The following is a 19,293-nucleotide window of genomic DNA, read 5'->3' as shown; positions in this document are numbered from 1 at the left end:
ACTTTAAATGTCCCCTAATAATTGTTTTGGCAAACTGTTTTTTTCCCCACTCTACTGATGGGATGTTGTTTTATTCTTTTCTTTTGCAAAATACAGACTGGTACTGTTGTTTTAACACATATTTCAACAATTTTTCACAACTGACTGATATTTTTCATAATTTTGTATTACTCAAGAAAAAATTTCTTTTTGCACTCATTTCAAAAGACTTGAAACAACACAATTGTTAACCGTGTATACGAGTGACGAGTAGAAAACAACGAATGAACGAGACGACGACTTCGTTCGCTGTCTACACAATGGAAATTTTGCTTTGTTGCCGCTGTTATTAACTGTGTGTGCGTCCAACGAATGTTTGTGTGTTTTGTATTAACAACAACAAGAAGCAGTGTTACCAACTTCAATAGATAGTACATATGTGGGAATTGGCTATTTGAACACACAGTCTGTCAGCCAGCCAGCCAGCCGCTGACACCTAGTTTAGATACAAGATGTAAAATGATGAGATTGATTTTGGGAAATAGAAACTAAAAGAACATGTAAATACTAATTTCACAAGTCTTTGTTTCCAATGAACTTTTCAATGAGAATTGGCAATACTGGTTTCAGATTGTCTTCTCCCCACAGCTCAACTCAATTTGCATGCACTCAGGCAAAAGTGGGGATAGTAAATATAAAAAAACAGCAATGATCAGTAGCCCCCTCCAACAAAAAGCAAAAAAAAAACTAATAAATTAAATTTGTTTTTGTAAAACAATAATAAAGGTCATTAAAACGGTTTAACTCGACTTTACGTTGTATAAAGGTTCCACTCATATCTCTTTCTTGTCCTTTTTTACATATTTTCATTCATTGCTTTGTTTTATGTGATGAGAAAACTTGAAATAAATACAATTTGAAAAAATAAAGAGGAAAATGACAGCAACGACTACGTCGTCGCCGTCGAGGGCGATGCACGACGACGCATACAAATTTTCAACAAAACAACAACGAAAAAAGGAACATCAACTTGAAAACAATGGTGGGCTCAAAGGCAGAAAGAAACAGAAAAAAACAAAACGCAAAACACAAAACACACACATTATATTTGCACTCAATGACAACGCTCTCTCTCTGTCTTTCTCTCTCTCACTGTGAGTTTCTGTATTGTCCTCTCCTCTTTTGTAAAAATCACGTCTCAACCAAATTTAAACATGCTTGGAGGAAAAGAAGCTGCTCTCATATGGGAGAGGACGACCAGGTTTTCTTTTAACAAGAAAAAAATGGTAATGGGGCACGGAAACATTATTGGAGTCCCATCACTTAACATTTGTTTTTGTACATGGCCAGAGCCAAGATGGAAAATTATCCAAAGTAGATTCAGTCAAGCATCAAGGCAACTTCAAACATATTTTTGTAAGTTGGTAGGTAGGTATAAAAAGATAAAAAAAACATTTGATTTAATCGTTGTTTTGTTTTCTCCATTCTTTTAAAATGAACCAGCTTCACAGCGGGTTGCTTGTGTCTACATCATATCAAATTACTGTTCGGTAAGCCATATAAATTTAAATATTTCGCAAACTCGGTTATTCGCTTTCTCAGAGTTGTGCTGTAACAAAAAAATGGCAAGTCTTTTCTTGGGTTTGAAAGAAAAGACTTACAAACAACAACATTTGAAAACAATAACAAATTGTTGGGATTGTTGAACATCTCTCAGGTGTGTACGACAACATGAATATATATTTTCAACAGAGTAAAGAAGAGATATTTAAGGTGCGTTTACATGTCAACAGATTTAGTAAACCCAGTGGATTTAAATTATTCGCCAAAAAGTTCTAATGAAAACATAACTTTCTACCTATCAACTGTTACAAATTACAAACAGAAAAAGTCAAATTGTAAATGAATAGAATTCAAATTAGGAATTTCAATAAAAAAAACCATTATCGAAGTACCTACAACCAAGCCAATTTATTAAGGTCAAACAGAATGAGACAAGGCTTAAGGTGAGAGTACATAAAAGGCTTTTTTGACTGGCTAAAGTCATTCATTGCAAAGAAAAAATCAATTCTCCAAAAAAGAATGAGCCAACATCGTTTTTTAAAAATTTCAAACAGAATAATCGACATTTATCGATGACAGCAATTTTTCAATTGTTTATATTTTCGATAATTTCCGAAATTAACATATTCGCTAAGACATGCCGATAGGTAACTATTTGGTCAATGTTACCGATTTTTGTTAGTAATGCCAAAAAAAAGTTAGGCAGGCGTATGGATTTCAATATTTACAACTTTTACAACAAATAAAGTTTTAGTCATTGACAAGAATATTTATGAAAATAACTCGTTGCATAATTTGGAGGCAATTTTTTGGAGGAATTTTTCCAATTTTAATAAATACATTTTTTCCTACTACATTGTATTAACGTACGAATTGTGTCGTATGACCCAATAAATTTTGAGTGCGTAATTATATGACAAGAAAGTTTGATATATTCATTTTCCATAACCTGCAGGAGTCCTTGGTACAGTAAGGACAATAATGGTACAATAATAATGGTAAAATAAGGTAGACCAGCTTCATAAAACTACAGAAATACAGCCCGAGGCTATGCCCGCTTTCTGCCAAATTGTCATGCAACAAGTTGTTTTCATTTATTCAATATTTTCCCTCAAAATAAGAATCAGTTAAAACGCGAAAAATTAATAAAATGCCTGGATTATTTTCAAAATATGTTCGATCTTTGAATTACATGACAAAAGTGGTGAATAGCTTCAATACGCGTCTTTCAATCATTAATTTTGAAAATATTTTGTTTTTATTTTTCAAAACAATAAATAAATACATACACAACATTGGCAGAAGTCGGTCACCCTTAAAAAATTGTAATCAGCTGCTAGCTCTACCTCACCTTTTTCTTGTACCATGCAAGAATCTACTTATTTTGCATTTTTTTTTTGATATCATAAAAGAAAAATTTTATTAAACTAGAGTTGTTCCAAAATGTTAGGGTAGGAAAAAATTTTGGAACAACTCTAGTTTAATAAAATCTCTTAAATTATTTCGGTAATATTTTCCAGAGATAAGTTGTTTTTTACGCTGATTCAGGGAAACTATTTTTTTCTTGGGGGACGGACGCGCGACGCTGTTTATGACTGGAAAGTCCTGGTTCAAGACCCAGGCTAGACCCGGATCCATTTACCCGATATAGACATTTAGGTATCGTAAAAATACCTACCCCTGGAAAAATTTCCAAAAAATTGAAGAGTTTTTACTAAACCAGAGTAGGCCAAACTTTTTCATTCTTACAATTCTTGAAAAGAGCAATAATCATCGCAAATTCGTATGAACATGGCATTCCGCCTCCATATGAGCATGGCATAAGGTAAGTCAACGGCCTTACCTTATAGTGAGTTAAGCTGGGAATATATAAAGCGCTTATTTGGCTGGCTTAAGTCATCGGCTGGCTTCTTCGGAAATGAACAAGGAGCCTAGGGCCAAAATCGAACTACCCAAAATCGAAGAAGCCAGCCGATGACTTAAGCCAGCCAAATATGCGCTTTATGTATTTCCAGCCTTAGAAATACCCATGGTAGAAGAATACAGGTAGATGCTTGTCAATGCTTGGGAACATGGATATGTAAAAACTTTTAAAATATTTTCTTCAAAAATAAGTACATTTTTTTGTTTTCCTATAGGACGGCAATCTGAGGTTGTTACGACATGAATTTTTCGACAATTTTAACGAATTTGAATAATATTTCATTGAACATTTTCAATTTTAAAACTGGTTTGAGTTCATACCTGTATTCTTCTACTATGAAAATACCGTTTTCGTTCATTTTGCCGTTACATGCATATGACGGAACAAACTTCACATGCCTTGTACTGGCAACTACATTGAAAAAAAAATTTTCGTAAATATTGCCCATATGAATCACTTCAAGGGGTACTAATACCCTAACTTGAAGCACATATCCATAACAAATACAAACATTTTTGGCAGTGGACATTGTTCATTTATGTCTCCAGAAATGTATGGTTTAGATCGTCAATGTGTCGATTTTTTTAATGGGACACAATTTTTCGTATTTGCAAAATAAGATCTTCTGTCATTGACAGTTTAAAAAAACGCAATACCCAAGCTCTCAGCAATGCTCTTGTTTTTGTTTTGATTCACAGAAAATATACAGTTAATCATATCAACAGCTGTGTTGTCCCGGCTACTTATCAATGATATACCATGTTCCAACTGATAAATGAACAATTATCGATAAGCCGGCATTTCATTTCTCTGGCATTATTGTAAATAAACCCGGTGTTAGACGGTTATAACATCATGCAATTACATTTATAGACAGATGCTCTTTGATTGGGCCATTCCAACCATTTATTTAAAATACTCAATCAAATGAACATACGATAAAGAGTCTTGTCATTAAAATTTCCCAAAGTGTAAGACAAGCGTTTTGCAATAAACTTTGTTTTGCTGTAAAAAATACAAGCACCAAAGTAAAAAAAAAAATTGTTCTTTTCAAAGTTCGACGGAGGATTTAAGATAGGCAGGTGCATGGTACACGAGTGACCGACCACAGACTGACGAATCTCGTCGATAAAACAATAAGTCTGTCACTGAAATTTTTCAATGAATATCATAATTATTTTAAATAATTAAATGAAAATATTTCAAAAATTGCAAAAGGTATAATTTTTACAAATGTCTATGTAAAAAACAACATTTTCAAAAAAAACTACTAAGTATGTAGCCAAAGAGAAGTATTCAAGGCAGCACTGAATTATATGCTTAGGCATGCCCAAACATTTGGGGTTGCATTGATTAAAAAGCAATAATATGGAATGCTCCTGCCTCGAACAAAACAAAATTGGATGGATAAACCCACAAATACTGGCTATCATTTTGAAATATCTATGTAGGTATAAACAACGTTTTGCACCCTCCGTATATATATGTCTACCTATATAGAAATGTAACTGATGACCCCCACCACTTCAAATTCAAATTTCATGTGTTTTTGTGTGTGGTCAACGTAGAAGAAAAACAAATGTCGGCAAACCATATTAACTCTGTCCCAATGACAAAAAGGCGAATAATGTCTATGGTTGGTTGGATGGTTCATGACGATGGTAACAGTGCAGCAGCATACTGAATAGTTGAAGTGAAGAGGGACAAGTGGTGGTGGTGTTGCTGTTCTGTTCATTTACTCGCTACTTTTATGTGTGCTTTCTTCATTTTTGTTTTTTTTTTTTTTTGCAACCTTAAATATTGTATGACCCAACCATCATCTTCCATATCCAAGCCAGCCCAGCTAGCTAGTCAGGCAGAAATCCATCCAGCCAAACAAGCAAAAAAGCCAACCACAGAAGAAACAATAAACTTCTACTTTATGTTGAGTTTATTTTCGCTGCAGCCGTCCTTGTTGCTGTTCGGTACTGCTGCTCTGCTTGCTCATGTCTTGTAGCACTCACTTACTCACTCACTCATTGACATTACACTCTTTTGTGTTTTCGTTGTATTTATTTTTCTTGTTTCTTTCCCCTTTTAACGGAAATGACAAAAGAGAACACAGAGAAAAAAAAACGAGAAAAAACTGAATTGCAAAATTACGCGTCATATAGGAATTTTTTAATTTGATCTTTTATAAAATTGATATTAATTTCGACATTTTCTCTTGATATGATATTTTCCATTTGTCACGCCACAACAGACCCAATTTGATGTCTGGAATTTTTTGAGTACTTCTTTTGCTTTTGAGTGCATTTACATCTGCTCATTAACAATTTTTTATGTTCCACTTTCCATTCAATTGTGATTTCTAATCGATAATTTTCTATTACTTTTCGTAGAATCTTGTAACGAGTTTAGCAACTAAATCATTTTTGGAATTTTCGTATTAACTTTTTGTTTTTTGTTCTTGCGATGTTTTGTATTTAGAGAGACTACTAACCCGTAATAATTAAATTTTTTGCTTAGATACTAAATAAATATACACACAACAACGGCGGATAAAGGAAAATATTTTATAATAACGAACGCGACGACAACGAACAGCGCGTAGAGTAACATTGACGACTAACGTTGACGTTTGCGACTGCGATGAGAAGACTTGAAATGGCGTTGGCGAGCAGAAATACAGATTTTTTCATGTTATACACTCATTCAGGGTTGTATTTTTTGGTATAAATTATAGGTATTTACACAGAGATTTTGGCATTCTTTAATGTATCCATGATGAACTCTTCTTTTTCTTCAATTAATTCTTTTCATTGTAAATATAAACAATTGTTATTTATTTATACATTTTACAAACATTTATCGTTGATACCCTATTATTTCCACCACTGTGTATTTCTCATTTCTTTGGAACGCACACACTCACGCGCCGCACATACAGCCACAGCCATAGACGATAAAATAGCGAAAAATTGATTTTCTCTCACTGCCGCAAATTGGCAACTTTCCCCTCTTTTACTAATCTTTGTCACTTCTCAGTATATTTCAACTTATTCACATAGATGGGCTGAATTTTAGTTTGCGTAGATAATTTTCAATGTTTTATAGCTATAAAGCAACAATTAAAACGTATAAATTTGCGTTTTAATATTCTTTTCTTTTCGTTTCTTTTTTGATATTCCAACTTCTCTTATTCACTTCATTGCCACTATAGTTGTCACTTTCTAGTTGTCGGCAAAAATTCACCCACACACTCTTATTTGTATAGACTTGAGACACACACACACACTCACTCACATACTTGTAGCAACAATCAACCTTGTCACAAAATACTAAGATTAGGGAATATATTCATGAAAATTCACGGAAATACATTATTACACTTCAGTTATAGTCTATTTTTTTAATCCTTAATTCCACAAAAACTGTATTCAACTATAGATTGTCTTTTCAACTTTGCTACGCAAGTTCCCACAGAGCCAGATAGTTCTGCAAAACTGAATTCAATTCGGTCATTTCATTTCCAAACAGGGTTGCCGTCGCCCACCCAAAAGATGTCTATAGTTGTTTGTTGTCATTTAAATGTTGTATGATATGTTTGACGTTATTTCATGTAGGTTCATACCATGGTAGAAGAATATAGGCAGACGCATTGACACAGGTGATGGGAAAATGAACTGTCAAAACAATTTTGTAATTAAAAATTTTGAATGAAAAATTATTCAAAATTGTATAAATTGTTTAAAAAGTCATATTGTAATAAGCTCCGTCTCACGTCGTATAAGAAAACATATAAAAATCTTCTTATTTTTGAGAAATCATTTAAAATTTTTTGAGAAATTAATGTTTCCAAGCGTTGGTGCAACTACCTGTATTATTCTACCATAGTTATAATATAGTGACATAACACCTACCAAAATATAACATATTATTAATATGTAGATCACACCGAACTTAATATTTGTAAATAAATCAAACCATGAACCAAGACATTGTTAAAAAACAGGTGAACCGAAACAAAAGCTGTGTTTGAATTAAAAAAGGTTCCAATCGGTTTAATAATTTGTGCCCCTAAAGGATTTGGTGTCGTAATGTTAACAACGCTTTAATATTTATCTATTTACTTTTTGTTAATAATGATCAATATCATATAAATAAATATATTTTTACAATTAATTTGTTGAAAATTGTTTGGAGGCTTAGTCACCGCGGCTTAAGATGCAAGGACATATAATTTTTATTATTTAAAAAAAATATTTTCAAGATCAATTAACACTATAATTTTGTTTGTTTACAAACTGCTGGACAACGAATGTTTTTTCATCGTTGGGGACGTCTTTCACGCGCATTCGCTCTGTTTTGCAACAACGCAACAGGACAGAAGTGCGCACGCTTTAGAAGCACCATTCAACCACAAAAACAACCAACTCAGCTCACCTTAACAAGGACAATGGTATTGGGGGTATTGGGCACATTAGTTGAATAAGAATTTGAAAAAAAAAAAAAAAAACAGTGAGTGAAGTAATGCTAAGTTCACATGGCACGTGATTCGCTCTCTATTCGTTGTTCGACCATTTTTTTTATGAAATATCTACTTGATTCCCCACACAAAATTTTCTGAGCGAACAAAGATTTTTGTTGTTTGTTCCATTCAAATCACTCTCAGAACTACGATGAAATGTGTACCATTCCTAACAAATGAGAGCATTTATCGAAAAAATTAATTATGACATTTCAATATTCAAAATAGAAAAATTTAATAAAATTGTAAAATTTTTCAGGATGGCTGATAATTGTGAATGAAAAAATATATGGTCTGTTCCAGAACCTGCAAAAATCTACTAGTTTTGCAATTTTTTCGATATCGTAAAATGAAAATCGGTTATCGTAGTAAAAACTTTTAAATTCTTGCAGTTCTGGAACAGACCAATAATGTTGAATGGCGTATGTGCATTCAAACAAAAGTAAATTTTTGTCCACGAGTTGGAAATTTGACAGAAAACTGGAAACAAAGGAGGCATTATTTTCAAAAATTTTTGTCGGTACAAAAAATGAGTCTGCCATCGAATTTATATATTATTAATTCCTATAAAAATTATCAAAAAAAAGGGGCTTAACTCTAGTTTAGTAAAAACTCTACAATTTTTTCGAAAATTTTTTCAGTGGTAGGTATTTTAACCATGATCCCGGAAAACTATTTTTTTCTTGGGGGACGGACCTGGGACCCCAGATTTTTGACCCGAAAGTCCCGGTTCGGGACCCCGACTAGACCCGGATCCACTGACCCGATATAGACAATATGGGTATAGTATGGAAAAGCTTATGAAAATACCTATCCAACAAGTGGTCACATGATGAGGGTAAGATGTTACGGTTCGGAAGTTATAGTCAAATTACCGATTTTTTGGACCCGGATTTTTTATACAACCCCCAAAAAGTCAAAAAAAGGTCCATTATGGGGGACAAAAAAATAGATGCCAAATTATAGCTGACGCTTCTACCTTTCCAAAAAGGTCCAATTTGTGCTAATGCCTTTACTGAGTCCAGAGATATGGGTCTTTCCATCCGCATAATCCGATTCTAACCAGTTCATTAAAACTATGTTTTCAATAAAAAAAGGTATATTTTGCGTAAGAATGAAATTCAGAAATCTTTGGTTCGCGTTAGCCGGTGTAGGACATACCCAGAGGAGAAAATCTCAAGCCCCGGCCGAAGGCCTGCTACTTACAAAAAGTGCCGAAATTATGAACCTTTGGTTCGCGTTAGCCGGTGTGGGACATACCCTGAGGAGAAAATCTCAAGCCCCGGCCGAAGGCCGGCTACTTACAAAAGGTATCCAATTTAGAAAACTTTGGTTCGCGTTAGCCGGTGTGGGACATACCCAGAGGAGAAAATCTCAAGCCCCGGCCGAAGGCCGGCTATATACGAAAAGTGTCAAATTTAGAAAACTTTGGTTCGCGTTAGCCGGTTTAGGACATACCCAGAGGAGAAAATCTCAAGCCCCGGCCGAAGGCCGGCTACTTACAAAAAGTGCCGAAATTATGAACCTTTTGTTCGCGTTAGCCGGTGTCGGACATACCCATGGGCGAAAATCTCAAGCCCCGGCCGAAGGCCGGCTATTTACAAAAAGTGCCAAATTTAGAAAACTTTTGTTATTCCGACGACTGCTAAGCGAAATAAACACTTTTTTTTTATTAAAAACATCATTTTAATGAACTGGTTAGAATCGGGTTATGCGGATGGAAAGACCCATATCTTTGGAACCGAAAAAGGTATTAGCACAAATTGTAGCATTTTGGAAAGGTAAGAGTGTCAGCTATAATTTGAAACAATTTTGTTGACCCCCATAATGGGCCCTTTTTTGACTTTTTGGGGGTTTAATAAAAAATCCGGGTCCAAAAAATCGATAATTTGACTATAACTTCCGAACCATGTCAACTTACCCCTTCATGTGACCATTTGTTGGATAGGTATTTCCATAAGCTTTCAATCGATACCCATATTGTCTATATTGGGTAAGTGGATCCGGGTCCAGGCGGGGTCTTGATCCCGGAATTTCGAGTCAAAAATCTGGGGTCCCGGGTCCGTCCCCCAAGAAAAAAATAGTTTTCCGGGATCAGGGTAAAAATACCTACCTCTGGAAAAAATTACGAAAAAAACTAAGAGTTTTTACTAAACTAGAGTTGTTCCAAAAAAGGAATTATGTTACTATGAATTACGAATCGTGTCGTGTGAACTGGTTAATTCGTGTACCTAATTTCGAGAGAGAACAACGTTATTGAAATTGCAATGAGAACATAGCATAAGTCGAAGAATTGACTGTGAATAGTCGAGTACTCAATTTTCGCCCAAGTCTCAGAACTTTGAGTACTTAAAGTCGATTATTCGATTAATTGGAAGTCGACTTACCTATCCCTACTACAAATAAGTAATTTATTTATGCAAATACAAAATACACAAAAATATCGCTTGATACAATGGCAGATTCAGCGGATAAAAAAAGTTTGGCAATAATAAGGGATCCTAATACAGTAAAGAATCGAATATTTATTGGCAACTTGCCGGTATGCACGCGCGAGGAATTGGAGAGTATATGTTTGCCGTATGCAAAGGTTTTGGCATCATTGGTCCAGAAAAATTTTGGATTTGTGCAATTTGAATCAGAGGAAATAGCCAATAAAGTTGCCAAATCGCTGAATAAGTCCACATTCAAAGGCAATACTATAACTGTGCGTAATGCCAATCAAAAGAAACCAGGAACACAACAACAAGGAGGCAATAAAACGAATGCCAATGCAGCCGGAACAAATCTGGCACAGGGAAATAATGCGACTGGAGCGAATTGGAATCAAAATCAGAAAAATACAAGCATAAAAGCAGTTGGGGACGACGATAATGGCTATAATGGTGGATATAATGATTGCGAGATTATAGTCGTGGATCGAAAGAATACGTAAGTTTGTGAGGAAAACATATGAGGGTGATTTGTTAAAAATAGTTTATTTGTCCACAGCAAATATGCAGAAATGATAGAGGAACGATTGAAAAGACTGAACTTGCGAGTTGATGTTTTATTCCCCAACGAAGATGTACCTTTGGGTAAAGTGGTATGTAATTGGGCAAACAAATAAACCAATATCACGAATTCCTCTAAATTGACATTTTCAGCTTTCCAATATAGCATCACGTGGATGTTTATATGCCATTTTAGTTACAAATCAACACGAAGAACATAACAGTATAACTGTAAATATTTTATATGGCCAACCGGCAGAACACCGTAACATGCCGGTGGAAGATGCCATTTCTTTAATGGCAGACGACTTCAGAAGAAAAATGATGCGTGACAAAAATTCGGCAGCTTTACAGTCAGTTCAAAACAAAGTTGGAAATCTACCAAATCCAGTACCGATAATACCTGCCGCAGCCAATTACATAGCCCCTCCCTTGAAAGAGAGACATCCCGATGCCATACAAAGCCTTTTGAATCTTTTGGCCAACAATATGCCCTTGACAGTGCTGCAATATGATCGTATAATTAAATATTTGCAAGACAGGCGACTTTTACAGCTGAAAGTAGAATTGGGCGACGCTGAAGAGGAGTCACTCGATCAGGGTACACCAGACCCCGAAATTGAGCTACAAAAGAAAATATTAAACATTTTGAATAAGCCATCTGTTGCTGAAACACACTATGATCTAATGTATCCAACATTAGATGCAGTTAAAAGTGATATACGCCTTCTGGCACTGCTCAAAGATATTCGAGTGCAGAAAGCCATAGATTCTCTAATGGATAGTAGTCTAGTGCCAACAGTAGAGGGTCTAATGAAGTTCTAGATTTATGTCAATGATTAAATCTTAAGACAGAATAGCATTTACATTAATATAACAAACAATGTATGTGTATTTATTGGGGTCTAAAAGAAGTCGAATTTAAGGCCATGATTGCTTAGCTTCATTGCCAACATATTTGCCACGATATTTCAGACCCGTTACCAAAGTCGAACTCTTGGGGAATGCAGTTTGGCCGTTGAATTTGGTATCAGTTTCGGAATTGAATCGTAAGTAATCATATTGTATGTGCAAATTTTCGGGAAGTTCCATTGTCTTCAGAGCATCAAGAGGAACTGTAGTATTTACAGATGTTTCGTAGAATTTAATTACATCACCTAAAGAGAATAAAGAAGACTCGGTTATAGAATTGCATTTCCTTTGCCGTCCCATGGTGAATGTGTACATACCAACTGTCTTAATTTCATAGATCTGGGAATTTGGAACACTGTGCTTGAAATCGGCAAAACAAGCTTCTAAAAACTTGAATTTCTCTTCTAATGATTTTAGCTGGTAGTCCGGCTTATTGGATATTTGCAGTGATCCACAAATAGCACGAACTTTATCTGCAGCGTCAGCTGGAGCGTTATAAGGCTTGTGTGGTCTCAAAAAACTGAATAAAGTAAAGAGAATAGGGTTTGTATTAATAAGGATTTCCAATTTATTTTACAGTTGCACATACCCTTTGTCAGCTATAGATTGGCCCATAGAATCAATTTGACTAGTTTTTGGTTTGGTTGAGTAACAACATTTTTGTTCGGCACCCTAAAGTTTGTTGTAGAATTATTAATTAAATATGCTTGATATATAAATTAGTGGCTTACTTACAACTTGGCGCAAAATATTAATGCATGTTTTATTTATATTTCTGAACATGTTTTCTTTAACTCAAGGATATACGAAAGAAATAAATAAAGATATTGTTCACATACAAATAACGTAATGAATATAATGTGGCCAAAGAGAGTTGTTCAGTTTAACAGATGATTTTCATGAAAGGAACTAATGGAGCTAGTTCTGTTTGCCGAATTCATTCGATTTGTGTATTTACCATGGTAGAAGAATATAGGTAGACGCATCGACACAGCTGCTGGGACAATGAATTGTCAAACCAATTTTGGAATTGAAAATGTTGAATGAAAAATTATTTAAATTTGTAAAAATTGTTGAAAAACGCGTATTATAACCTGCGAATGATGTCGTATAAGAAAACATATAAAAATGTACTTATATTTAAAAAGAAATTTAAAATTTTTTGACATATCAATGCTTCCAAGCGTTGATGCATCTACCTGTATTTTTCTACCATGGTATTTACTTAAAACAAATGGGTTATCGTTCTGAATTTTTTGTGCTATGTTCTCATTATACTTTCAATCACGTTGTTCGCTCTCAGTATTAGGTACACGAATTAACCCGTTCATGCGACATGATTCGTATTTCATAGTAACATAATTCCCTTTTTTCAATTTTTTTGTTAATTGATTTTTATAGGAATTTGTACGAAAGTACATGAAATTAGCATTAATAATAATAGAAGAACTTATTGTTTTTCCTCCAAAGATTTATTTTATCTCTCATTTAACAATTTACTATTTTCATTCATGTCTTGAACTTTTTGTATAAATGTTGACATTTTACACACATTTTTGTATTTTTTTTGTTTTTAAATACGGTACGACAATCACTCAACATTATATAGTTGATTGATAATTTTCAGTCTTTCTGAAAAATGTTAAAATTTCATTAAATTTTTCTATTTTGAATTTTGCAATGTCATAATTTTTTTTTTCGATAATTTTTCTCGTTTGTTGGGGATGGCACACATTTCACCATAGTTTTGAGAGTGATTCTTTGTTCGCTCAGAAAATTTCTATGTGGGGAATCAAGAAGATATTTCATAATTAATGGTCGAACAACGAATAGAGAGCGAATCGCGTGCCATGTGATTATGTCACCTATATATATTAAATGTTATCCGGATTAACGCACTTTATCATGATTTATTGCTTCATCCGGATTTATTCAACCAGGTTTACCATACAAAAATAGATCTCATGACAGGGTATATTGGAATCTACATACAACGGAAATGCTTTCGCTGGGTGTAGTGTTATTTACATTTCATTGTTCTGATCCAGAACTACAAGAATCTAAAAGATTATACTACGATAGCCGACTTTCCCTTTATGATATCGTAGAAAATTATAATGCATTAGAAGATGCATTATTTTCCTTGCAGAAGGTCACCAGTGGTTCAATTTTCCATAGCATAAGTGCACAAAAAGAAATAAAAAATAACATATGCAAGCGTGTGATAGCTTGATAAAATTATGAATCATATGTAAAATCATGGTATAATGAAATCAAGGTAGGACACTGAAACTAATCGATTTTAATTGTTTTATTTGCCTGGATTAACATGAAAATATTAAAATTCAGTTGTAATCAAAATGGGTATTACCATGGTACAATAAGAAGGTAGAACAGCTTTGTAAAACTAAAGAAATACAGCCTTGAGGCTATGCCCGATTCCTGTCAGACAAGGTGTTTTCATTTTTTTTCATTTTTAAAATGAGTCTAATATCGCGAAAGATAAATGAAATGTCTGGATATTTTCTTAAAAATATGATCCTAAGCGTTCAATCTTTTAATTCCGTGGCAAATCTGGTTAATATCAAAAATGTGCGCCCCGGAATTTAAGTATCTTCCAATCCTTATTTTGAAAATATTTTGTTTTTTTTTTTTTTCAAAACAATAAATACATACACAAAATAGGCAGAAGTCGAGCACACTTAGAAAAAAATTGTAATCAGCTGGAAGCTTTACCTTACCTTTTTATTGTACCATGCGTATTACAACGTATGTATGGACAAAAATTACATTTTTTGTAGCGAAATAAATCTTGAGAAACAAGTAAAAATGCTGCAAGTTCGGCCTGGTGAATAATGTAGCTTAAATGTGAATAATGTAGCTTAAATGTAATGTAGACTTAAGCCAGTCAGAAAAGCGTTTTATTTTAGAATAATATATTTATTATTAGAATAATATATTTTATTTGAAATATTTGTTCTCTATTTTTAATTTAATAACTTATGTTCTAAAAATGTACATCTTTGAAATTAAAATAATTTATTAAAAAATTATTGTTTTGTTTACTTTCAATAACATTTCTATCAAGTCTACAATCATAATTTATTTAAGTTGCTATATATTTATTGTTTGTAAAAAATACTATTTGTGTCTTGATATTGCACCATGTAAACGTAGCGTAATTTCAATATGATAACAAAGCTGACAATTATACGCAGAATGCCGCCGACAAACTTCAATAGATAAAGAAAAATATGTTACCGTTATTTTGACAATTAAATTTTAATCAATCAAATAATGACAAAAGAATAATGAAAAAAAATAAATTATTCAAGTGCGACAGTCAAGCGACCTATTGTTCTGAGGTGGAAGATATGGCAGAAGGTAATAAATTTTTAATTTTGTTTATCAAAAATTAGTTTTTATTTCATTCTTAGATACCCATTGTGGACTTCGTCGTTCTCAGCGTTTGTTAGAGAAACGTAAACGAATCGAATCATATGCCTTTCAAAAGAAACCGGATGAACAAAACTCATGCATTACACCTCAGTCAAATATTTTTGAGGCAAAAGAATGCACCACAAAATGTAAAACCTTGCCAGAAACACAAGCATTATTTTCCCCGACCGATATAAGAGAAGACGAAGAAGGAATTGCGCTAGTGAATCTAAAGCAAAGTTTTACAACAAATATTAATGTTTGCGAAACATATAGAAAAAACCCAAATTTTAAAAGGAAAAGGAAATTCCGCTTTACGCTTAAAAAAAGTAGAAGGCGTCGTATAAAGAGTACAAATCCTGCATTGACGCCATCCAATAACTATGAAGCATCGAAAACTAGCCAAAAAGAACAGCAAAAGGCTATAACAGATCAAGGAGTTCAAAACTCTTGGGACCTATCAAAAATCAAATCGGAACACACTTTAAATCAACAAAATTGGTAAATATAAGGGAATTTAAATTGTCAAAGATATATGGAGTTGGAAGGGACATTTTTGTGTGCTTAAATTGTAATATAATATTCATAATCTACAAGTTCTTATTATTCCCTCTGAACACTCATTGCTATTATAAAGTTCGGTTTGGAAATATTCATTTCCAAGACAATATGAGCACAAGTTTCGTATGGTAATACATTAAATTGGGGATAGTTATTCAAAAATTAATGCCACCACTTCTGTTTGTATAAAAGAGTTTTATTTAATTTTAAAATTAAATTGTGATATGCATTTTTTCAAAAGTTCTTAAACAATTTACTATTTTACACTTCTTTTGTTTTTTTTTTTCTGTAGCAGTTATTCCAAAGAAAAACTATCTGTTATTACTCAAAGCTGTAATGAAGGTAGTTTTTGTCAGAGATCTGCAGGAATTGACGATAAAATACAGAAATATAGCAAAACTGAAGAAGAAATTGTAACAAATATTCTATCATACGACCATGCAAAATGTTACGCAATTAAGACAAAAGATAGCGAGACCCATACTAATGCAACTACTCAAAATTCTACACAGAAAGATAATCGAAAAAGAGGTGGGAAAAGGAATTTGGAAGAAGATATATTAACAGATTTATTAACACATAAATCTGAAGCGTGCTTGATTGAAACATCGCCTGCCAAAGAAAATAATAAGAATCATGTAAATGCATACCGACGACAGAGCACATTTATTAAGAAAGAAAAATCGGCGAAAATGTCGAATTTATCCGGTGAAAATTCCAATCAAAATGCAAGGTAATTATTACAATTCTATACTGGATGTTGTATTTTTACTTTGTTCTCTCCTTCCACAGTAACATTATGTACATCCCTTAAATTTATTCCTTCCGAAATAATAGCATATGATTTTTTCAGGACCTGTTCTTTACCTTCGGCAACAGAAAGTCAAACAACATCAAACCTTGGTATTAAGAGAAAGAAACGGGAGCCATCAGTAATATCTAATAGGAATAAAAATACCTCTAAACACGCAATTAAGAATTCCAATATCAAAAAAGATCGGTCTTCTATAATACAAAAAAGGGAATCTATGTTGCCGAATATATATCAGCCATTTTTCCAATATCATTTACCTTCAGATGTTCTATACAATCAGCAAAACCGATTTTTTCCAAAAACATCAATGCTGCCCGATATTTATCCACCCCATTTTAAATATCAACTTCCCCCAGATGCAGTACTAAACAAGCCTCTAATAATTCCCCAACCTAACATAATTACACCAGATGAAACGCAATCAATGGATTTAAAAGATTCATCAACATCATCATCACCATCTCTGACTGAATCGTTGCGTTGCGTTTTTAACACGAAAGATTTGAGACATGTTTTGGAAATAGAAAAAATTAAATATCGCTTGTACGACTATCATCTAGACGCCCTGGCGATAGTTTTAAACTTACAAGTAAATTATTTACGTGACTTAGTGGAAAGAATACTTCAGATGAATCCAAATGTTTTGCGAAAACTTAGCTCGTCCTTGAATAAGCCATTTGTACCGGACCATGATTTATTCGAAAGGGATACACCAACGTCCAATTTTTCTTCAGACAATGAAGTTATACCGAGTAGTCAGAAAGAAGATTCGGTTAAAAAATAAATAATTAATTTTAGACGTAATAACGAAATAAAAGATATATGCATGGTTCTATGGTACAATAAAGACAAGGTACCATAAGTTAGGGAAAGTTGTAAAGTAAAGAGACCTACCTTTATGGACTGTATTGTCAGAAGTATTAAATAAACAAAACAACATATTACAATGATTTTGAAAAAAAAAAAAAAACAAAAATATCGAAAGCTGAAGAATGTTTAAGATCTTTAATTCGTCAAATGGTATAAGAGCTATAAAAATAGCTTCACTAATTTTTATATCCTACACCACACAGTGGTAAGGGTATTATGTCTTTGTGCATTTGTTTATAACATTGAGAAGGAAGCGAGATAGACCCATAGTTCTTCATAAAATCACTTTCTGAGTCCATGTATTCCTGTGAACAAAAGCATGTCGCATTTATTATCCGATTGGGATGAAATTTTGCAAACAATATTTGTTTGGCCCAAGGACGAACTCTATTGAAGTTGGTTATAATCGGATCAGATTTAGATATAGCTCCCATATATTTTCAAACGATTTCGGTTTAATTGTGCACCAAATGGCCAGTATAAGTCCAACTAACCTGAATTTTGGTATATACCACCGAATTCAGTCTAGAAGCAAGTACATCAAATTTGGATCGGTTTAGATCTGGATATAACTCCCAAATACATCTTCAACCGATTTCGGGTTAATTGTGCACCAAATGGCCAATATCGGTCCAAATTTTGGTACCTCGGACCAAAGTTACATGTATAGTTTTCTGCAAGAATGTTTCCTACATACTGGGAATACATACTCCTAAATTACAGCAAATTCGTTTTGAAATGATGAAAAAAACATGCAGAAACCGTTAAATTCGCCGGAACAGTTATATGGGGGCTATACGAAGACGTAGACCTACACAGACAATTTTCTGTCGTAGGCTGTAGTATCCATTACGAACTTCAAATACCAAATTTGAAATAATTCCTCTAAAATCATCAAAATACCGAATATCGGGAGGTACCGTTTGGGGGGGGGGGGGGGGGGGATCTATATGAGGACGTAGACTTACACAAACAATTTTATGTACTATTATATGAGGGCTATACCAAAACATGGACTTACATGAGCCATTTTAAATACCAAAAGTACTGCAGGCCTAAGAAACATCTGAGTAAAATTTTACTTAATGTGGTTCGGAAGCTAGAGTGAACACTTCTCCGAGCAGTTGAAACTGCTCCGAACAGTTGAAATCTCATGGATTCATCATTGCTTTATTACTTTGTTTTTTAAAAATGGCAAATACTGCAAAAATAGGGGAGTGCAAATACCACTCTCTTTTGGAAGGAACATTTTTAGAGTAAAGGTGGGAATACACAATGCGCTTATCTGGCTGGCTTAAGTCATCGGCTGGCTTCTTCGGAAATGAACAGAGCCTAGGCCCAAATTCGAACTAAGTCAACCTAAAAACTGTTCATCTACGAAGAAGCCAGCCGATGACTTAAGCCAGCCAAATATGCGCTTTATGTATTTCCAACCTAAGAAGCGTGGTAGAAGAATACAGGTAGATGCATCAACACTAGGAAACATTGATATGTCAAAAGTTTTGAAATATTTTTTTCAAAAATAAGTATTTTTTATATAATGATATTCAGAGATGATTATGATATTCACTTTTCAACAATTTTTACGAATTTGAATAACTTTTAATTCAAAATTTTCAATTTCAAAATTAGTTTGACAGTTCATTGTCCCAGCAGCTGTTTCGATGCGACTATCTGCATTGTTCTACCATGGTTTAGAGTAAGTAGGAAGATTCTTGTATATAAAGGA

The 19,293-nt window shown here is 33.7% G+C and overlaps 4 protein-coding genes across 13 annotated transcripts in view; 2 read left to right on the top strand and 2 right to left on the bottom strand.

Annotated features, from left to right (window-relative positions):
* LOC101887516 (mediator of RNA polymerase II transcription subunit 13) overlaps positions 1-7,111 on the bottom strand; it is a 41,530-nt gene extending 34,419 nt beyond the window's left edge. The window contains exon 1 of one of the 10 annotated variants that reach the window (XM_059125952.1): positions 6,748-7,111. The gene's annotated coding sequence lies outside the window, so the exon portion shown is untranslated. The other 9 variants (XM_059125951.1, XM_059125950.1, XM_059125956.1 and 6 more) reach the window with 9 other exon arrangements.
* A 3,230-nt stretch (positions 7,112-10,341) lies between these two features.
* On the top strand, positions 10,342-11,853 carry LOC101893327 (nuclear receptor coactivator 5). The gene is made up of 3 exons (XM_005189281.4): positions 10,342-10,907; positions 10,968-11,061; positions 11,123-11,853. The coding sequence occupies exons 1-3, from the start codon at positions 10,432-10,434 to the stop codon at positions 11,792-11,794; spliced, it is 1,242 nt and encodes a 413-aa protein (XP_005189338.1). The 5' UTR covers positions 10,342-10,431; the 3' UTR covers positions 11,795-11,853.
* Positions 11,832-12,788, bottom strand: LOC101893165 (large ribosomal subunit protein mL50). The gene is made up of 4 exons (XM_005189280.4): positions 12,617-12,788; positions 12,471-12,553; positions 12,199-12,401; positions 11,832-12,126 (listed from the first exon to the last, which is right to left on the bottom strand). The coding sequence occupies exons 1-4, from the start codon at positions 12,662-12,664 to the stop codon at positions 11,891-11,893; spliced, it is 570 nt and encodes a 189-aa protein (XP_005189337.1). The 5' UTR covers positions 12,665-12,788; the 3' UTR covers positions 11,832-11,890.
* Positions 12,789-15,014: 2,226 nt separating this feature from the next.
* On the top strand, positions 15,015-17,764 carry LOC105262200 (uncharacterized). The gene is made up of 4 exons (XM_011296610.3): positions 15,015-15,265; positions 15,319-15,820; positions 16,173-16,613; positions 16,734-17,764. Exons 1-4 carry the CDS (start codon positions 15,193-15,195, stop codon positions 17,476-17,478), a joined length of 1,761 nt encoding a protein of 586 aa, XP_011294912.3. The 5' UTR covers positions 15,015-15,192; the 3' UTR covers positions 17,479-17,764.
* Positions 17,765-19,293: the final 1,529 nt, after the last annotated feature.

The sequence above is a fragment of the Musca domestica genome, unplaced genomic scaffold (assembly GCF_030504385.1).
Source record: "Musca domestica strain aabys unplaced genomic scaffold, Musca_domestica.polishedcontigs.V.1.1 36, whole genome shotgun sequence".
Classification (NCBI taxonomy): domain Eukaryota; kingdom Metazoa; phylum Arthropoda; class Insecta; order Diptera; family Muscidae; genus Musca; species Musca domestica.
This window is presented reverse-complemented; position numbering and strand designations above follow the sequence as displayed.

What these genes read in the sequence shown, in the direction of transcription:
- LOC101893327 (XM_005189281.4), top strand. Translation starts at nt 10,432, where the DNA reads ATGGCAGATTCAGCGGATAAAAAAAGTTTGGCAATAATAAGGGATCCT. An exon ending in GTCGTGGATCGAAAGAATAC is followed by an intron (nt 10,908 to 10,967) that starts GTAAGTTTGTGA and finishes ATTTGTCCACAG; the next exon opens with CAAATATGCAGAAATGATAG. An exon ending in ATGTACCTTTGGGTAAAGTG is followed by an intron (nt 11,062 to 11,122) that starts GTATGTAATTGG and finishes TGACATTTTCAG; the next exon opens with CTTTCCAATATAGCATCACG.
- LOC101893165 (XM_005189280.4), bottom strand. Translation starts at nt 12,664, where the DNA reads ATGTTCAGAAATATAAATAAAACATGCATTAATATTTTGCGCCAAGTT. An exon ending in CAATCTATAGCTGACAAAGG is followed by an intron (nt 12,402 to 12,470) that starts GTATGTGCAACT and finishes TACTTTATTCAG; the next exon opens with TTTTTTGAGACCACACAAGC. An exon ending in CTATGAAATTAAGACAGTTG is followed by an intron (nt 12,127 to 12,198) that starts GTATGTACACAT and finishes TATTCTCTTTAG; the next exon opens with GTGATGTAATTAAATTCTAC.
- LOC105262200 (XM_011296610.3), top strand. Translation starts at nt 15,193, where the DNA reads ATGAAAAAAAATAAATTATTCAAGTGCGACAGTCAAGCGACCTATTGT. An exon ending in GGTGGAAGATATGGCAGAAG is followed by an intron (nt 15,266 to 15,318) that starts GTAATAAATTTT and finishes TTTCATTCTTAG; the next exon opens with ATACCCATTGTGGACTTCGT. An exon ending in ACTTTAAATCAACAAAATTG is followed by an intron (nt 15,821 to 16,172) that starts GTAAATATAAGG and finishes TTTTTTCTGTAG; the next exon opens with CAGTTATTCCAAAGAAAAAC.